Source organism: Doryrhamphus excisus, linkage group LG21 (genome assembly GCF_037039965.1).
Source record: "Doryrhamphus excisus strain RoL-2023G ecotype Guam linkage group LG21, RoL_Dexc_Guam_v1.1, whole genome shotgun sequence".
Classification (NCBI taxonomy): domain Eukaryota; kingdom Metazoa; phylum Chordata; class Actinopteri; order Syngnathiformes; family Syngnathidae; genus Doryrhamphus; species Doryrhamphus excisus.
Genome location: NC_136377.1, coordinates 6,306,739 through 6,312,738, shown reverse-complemented (window position 1 = coordinate 6,312,738; position 6,000 = coordinate 6,306,739). Strand labels below are relative to the sequence as shown.

At 37.5% G+C, this 6,000-nt stretch overlaps 1 protein-coding gene across 2 annotated transcripts in view; it reads left to right on the top strand.

Moving 5' to 3' along the window:
• The first annotated feature begins 3,234 nt into the window (after window positions 1-3,234).
• robo3 (roundabout, axon guidance receptor, homolog 3 (Drosophila)) overlaps window positions 3,235-6,000 on the top strand; it is a 148,244-nt gene continuing 145,478 nt past the window's right edge. For both annotated transcript variants that reach the window (XM_058086497.2, XM_058086496.2), the window contains exon 1: window positions 3,235-3,694. In XM_058086497.2, coding sequence (XP_057942480.2) covers window positions 3,541-3,694 — 154 coding nt within the window. In that variant the 5' untranslated portion in view covers window positions 3,235-3,540. The remainder of the gene's footprint in view (window positions 3,695-6,000) is intronic.

Below are 6,000 nucleotides of genomic sequence, written 5' to 3'. Positions count from 1 at the left end.
AGAGGGTGGAATCGAACTTCGGTCTTGAGGCCTGTGTGCGAACCACTCGTCCACCGTGCAGCCGGAAATGAAAATAAAACAGAAAAATATGATCAGTATTGCTGAAATGACATTCAGTGACATACAATGACATACAAGTACCTCTGTAGGTTATCGTCCTTTGAGATACTTTGAAGTACATGTGAAATGTATGTCTCCCGGTTTTCCCGGAGAAATTCAGAATACTGAATGGTTTTACGTTATTTGCGTGATGTTTGCTGTGCCAAACGGAAAGCCTTGCCAGGCCCGATGCTTATGTAGGACCCCTTGTGGTGTGTATAATAGTTGCCAGGATAATAGAAGCTCCAGTCCAATTTAAACAAACGTCTCCTTTCCTTCCATATTGTTGCCCCATTAGCGCCATATGCGTGAATAAACATGGCAAAGATGTTTCATGAATTGAAGACTCTCAAATGAGGGCCAGGAAAAAAAAACACCCCAGGAAGAGGAATATGCGATGGGGGGTCGTCACAGCAACTTTATTCACTTTTCGTGGTCGAGTCCGGAAACAATGAACGGGAATAAACAGAGAAATTTGTCACCAGGAAGTACGCTGTCAATGCTAAAAAGTGTCAGTCTGTGTTATCTTATTTATCTCCAAGATGGCTATTTTTTTACTACGCCTACAATATTGAGTAATACAAGAGAAAAGACGACTATAGGGGTGTTATTTCATGTGTACAGGTCTCTAATAATGGTATAAACTGTCTTTAGAAGGTCATAAACAGGTTTTCGATGCTCTAACTACAAAAATATTCAGTTCAGTAATACTGAATCCTTCTTCTGGATATTCACTTTTCGTGGTCGAGTCCGGAAACAATGAACGGGAATAAACAGGGAAATTTGTCGCCAGGAAGTACGCTGTCAATGCTAAAAAGTGTCAGTCTGTGTTATCTTATTTATCGCCAAGATGGCTATTTTTTTACTACGCCTACAATATTGAGTAATACAAGAGAAAAGACGACTATAGGGGTGTTATTTCATGTGTACAGGTCTCTAATGATGGTATAAACTGTCTTTAGAAGGTCATAAACACGTTTTCGATGCTCTAACTACAAAAATATACAGTTTAGTAATACTGAATCCTTCTTCTGGATATTCACTTTTCGTGGTCGAGTCCGGAAACAATGAACGGGAATAAACAGGGAAATTAGTCGCCAGGAAGTACGCTGTCAATGCTAAAAAGTGTCAGTCTGTGTTATCTTATTTATCTCCAAGATGGCTATTTTTTTACTACGCCTACAATATTGAGTAATACAAGAGAAAAGACGACTATAGGGGTGTTATTTCATGTGTACAGGTCTCTAATAATGGTATAAACTGTCTTTAGAAGGTCATAAACAGGTTTTCGATGCTCTAACTACAAAAATATTCAGTTCAGTAATACTGAATCCTTCTTCTGGATATTCACTTTTCGTGGTCGAGTCCGGAAACAATGAACGGGAATAAACAGGGAAATTTGTCGCCAGGAAGTACGCTGTCAATGCTAAAAAGTGTCAGTCTGTGTTATCTTATTTATCGCCAAGATGGCTATTTTTTTACTACGCCTACAATATTGAGTAATACAAGAGAAAAGACGACTATAGGGGTGTTATTTCATGTGTACAGGTCTCTAATGATGGTATAAACTGTCTTTAGAAGGTCATAAACACGTTTTCGATGCTCTAACTACAAAAATATACAGTTTAGTAATACTGAATCCTTCTTCTGGATATTCACTTTTCGTGGTCGAGTCCGGAAACAATGAACGGGAATAAACAGGGAAATTAGTCGCCAGGAAGTACGCTGTCAATGCTAAAAAGTGTCAGTCTGTGTTATCTTATTTATCTCCAAGATGGCTATTTTTTTACTACGCCTACAATATTGAGTAATACAAGAGAAAAGACGACTATAGGGGTGTTATTTCATGTGTACAGGTCTCTAATAATGGTATAAACTGTCTTTCGAAGGTCATAAACACGTTTTCGATGCTCTAACTACAAAAATATTCAGTTTAGTAATACTGAATCCTTCTTCTGGATATTCACTTTTCGTGGTCGAGTCCGGAAACAATGAACGGGAATAAACAGGGAAATTTGTCGCCAGGAAGTACGCTGTCAATGCTAAAAAGTGTCAGTCTGTGTTATCTTATTTATCTCCAAGATGGCTATTTTTTTACTACGCCTACAATATTGAGTAATACAAGAGAAAAGACGACTATAGGGGTGTTATTTCATGTGTACAGGTCTCTAATAATGGTATAAACTGTCTTTAGAAGGTCATAAACACGTTTTCGATGCTCTAACTACAAAAACTACAAGTTAGTCGAGTCCAGAAACAATGAACGGGAATTAACAGGGATGGAAGTAATGTCTCCTTTTGGTTTCAGCTAGTTTCGGTTATGTTGACAACCGTTGATGTCAATATGAGTCTTACACTAATGAATAAACATGGCAAAGATGTGTCATGAATTGAAGACTCTGAAATGAGGGCCAGGAAAAAAAAACACCCCAGGAAGAGGAATATGCGATGGGGGGTCGTCACAGCAACTTTAAGAGCGACATGGACACCCATTGTCCCCCCATAGACGACGGCACAGACAGGGGAGGGGGGCGTTATACAGCCATCGTTACTAGTGAGGCTGTCAGCGGGTTGTCCAATCGCCACATGCGACCATACTGCTTCGATCTCACGTGCATGTCAATGATGATTTGTTGGCTTGAGTATTATAGTTCCTACCACGCGTTCATCAATATGCATATACACACACAAGCATAATCGTGAAACACATTACTATGCAAGAACACTACGCTCGTATTTCTACTGTATGTACGTTTTTTCACAATTTTACCGTCTCTTAAGTTTTTGAATAGAATTTGTTTTCAAATTAAAAGACACACACACAGCAGGAGATTGCATTGTATCCCATACATATATGCATCATATTCATATATTCATGCATTGGACTGATGTGATGTACAGTATTGACAGCGACAATAAGTCTATTCCACGTTGATTCGGAGTCTCATGGGATGATTATTAATATAATAATTAAACATTCATTGCCCACAGCACCTGCTCTCTTTCTCCTTCCACCCCATCATCGAACGCAAGAGAGAGAGAGGGAGGGGAAGAGACGGGATGGAGATGCACAGGAGGAGTTAAGAGGGAGGGGTTGGGAAAAGGATCGCAGCAAATCCGAAAGGGTCTTTTTTTCCCACATTGCTGGATTCTTTTACACCGGTGAGAGGGTTTTTATTTGTGTCACGGCAGACAGCGTGTGAAGTTATGCGAACCTCTAACAAAAGAAGAAGAAAGGAACCAGCTGATGCTTTCAAGGAAATGGACTCTGGAGCCTGAAGCTGATATATTTGCTATTAATTTAATAAACGCTTTCATATCAAGTTTAAACTTTTAGATATTTTTTTTGAAATATATGTTGATGGATTAAAAAAAAAAGAAAAAAAAGAGTTGAACAGGACTTTCAAAAGTACACTTCGGTGTGTATGAGAGATCCTCAAGATGCTGCGTTATCTGCTCAAGACCTTGCTGCAAATGAACCTGTTCACTGACACCATCCGAAATCCAAACAACAGCACGGACGTGTTCTTGAACGCTTCCCTGACACCCTTGAACGGCTCCCTGCTTGACTGGGGGAACTTCACCGGCTTCAATGGTAAGTCAGTACTATTTTTTTTTTGCCTTTGCCCTCTTCACCTTGTCCCGTGACGGCACAATACACAAGGACGTAGGTCCTCTCTTGAGTAAAGCGCTGAAAAGGTTGCGTCTTTTGTGATGCTAATGCTGGGCAGAGGAAAGTGAAAGGAGAAGTCAAGAGAGTATATTTCATGTGAAGTGATGTCATGTGAGAGGGCTACCACAATGTATTACTTATAGAGTAAAAAGTTATACAGGATTACTGTACATTATTATATTGGATTGGATTATGATTAAACTACAGCAGGCATTTTTTGTAAAAAAAAAAAAAAGCTCTAACTAAACAGAAATGTGGAATTACAAGCAAAGCAGGAATGTGGAAAATTACCTTAAAGCTTTGATGCTGGAATTGTTTTATTTAGGTTCAAAATATGGTCGGGAATGACATTTCAGTGGAATTATGGGAAAAGTTCATGGAATGTAGAAAATAAATTGCCTAAATGTTCCGAATGAGCTGATGGTTTTGACATTGGTTGAGAAATGTGCAATTGGGAAGGATTCTTAAAATCAAAAGGGAATGTCAGGAATGTGGAAAAATTCTGGACCGGAAGATGTAGAATTCTGGGAGAGTCAAAAATAGCCTGAAGTACGTAGCCTGAATGTTTAGAATTTGTTCAACATTTTTATGTTGGAATGGTTCGATTCGGTTGGGAAAATTCTCAAGATGAAAGGGAATTTGTGTTCAAAAATGTTGTAAAAATTTGAATTTCTGGGATGTGGAAAATAAATTGCCTGAATGTCCCGAATGAGCTGATGGTTTTGACGTTGGTTGAGAAATGTGCAATTTGAAAGGATTCTTAAAATCAAAAGGGAATGTCAGGAATGTGGAAAATTACCTTAAAGCTTTGATGCTGGAATTGTTTTATTTAGGTTCTAAATGTGGTCGGGAATGACATTCATTTCAGTGGAAAAATAGACCAAAAAATATGGAATTATGGGAAAAGTTTATGGAATGTAGAAAATAAATTGCCTTAATGTCCCGAATGAGCTGATGGTTTTGACATTGGTTGAGAAATGTGGGAAGGATTCTTAAAATCAAAAGGGAATGTGGAAAAATTCTGGACCGGAAGATGTAGAATTTTGGGAGAGTTATTTTGTGTCAAAAATAGCCTGAAGTACGTAGGTAGCCTGAATGTTTAGAATTTGTTGAACATTTTTATGTTGGAATGGTTCGATTCGGTTGGGAAAAGTAGTAAAAATTCTCAAGATGAAAGGGAATTTGTGTTCAAAAGTGTTGTAAAAATTTCTGGGATGCGGAAAATAAATTGCCTGAATGTCCCGAATGAGCTGATGGTTTTGACATTGGTTGAGAAATGTGCAATTAGGAATGATTCTTAAAATCAAAAGGGAATGTCATGAATGTGGAAAAATTCCAGACCGGAAGATGTAGAATTCTGGGAGAGCCAAGTTATTTTGTGTCAAAAATAGGTAGCCTGAATATTTAGAATTTGTTTAATATTTTTATATTGGAATTGTTCGAATCGGTTGGGAAAATGCGGAAGTAGTAAGAAGAATTAGTAGTAAGGAAGAATTTATGTTATGGAAAATATGGAATTTTGTGAAAAGTACACATTTTTAAGATTTGGAACATGAGCTGAATGGTCTGAAAGTGTTGAAAAAAGTGAGAAATGTGAAACTTTTGCGGAAAATCTGGAGTTGTGACAAATGGATGACTTTTTTTGGAACGATTACATTCTGAACGAGCTGAACATTTTCATGTTGGAATGGTTTGAATCGGTTGGGAAGATGCGGAAGTTGTAAAAATTCTCAAGATGAAATGGAATTTGTGTTCAAAAATGTTGGTAAAAATTGGAATTTCTGGGATGTGGAAAAATGTGCAAAAGGTTTTGAGGTTGGAATCGTTTGAATCGGTTGATAAATGTTAAAGGAGTAAGACTTTATGAAGAATTTCTGTTATGGAAAATATGGAATTTTGTGAAAAGTACGAATTTTTAAAATTTGAAACATGAGCTGAATGGTCTGAAAGTGTTGAAAAAAGTGAGAAATTTGAAACTTTTGTGGAAAATCTGGAGTTGTGACAAATGGATGACTTTTTTTTGGAACGATTACGTTCTGAAAGAAGAACATTTTGATGTTGGAATGGTTTGAATCGGTTAGGAAGATGCGGAAGTTGTAAAAATTCTCAAGATGAAATGGAATTTGTGTTCAAAAATGTTGGTAAAAATTGGAATTTCTGGGATGTGGAAAAATGTGCAAAAGGTTTTGAGGTTGGAATCGTTTGAATCGGTTGATAAATGTTAAAGG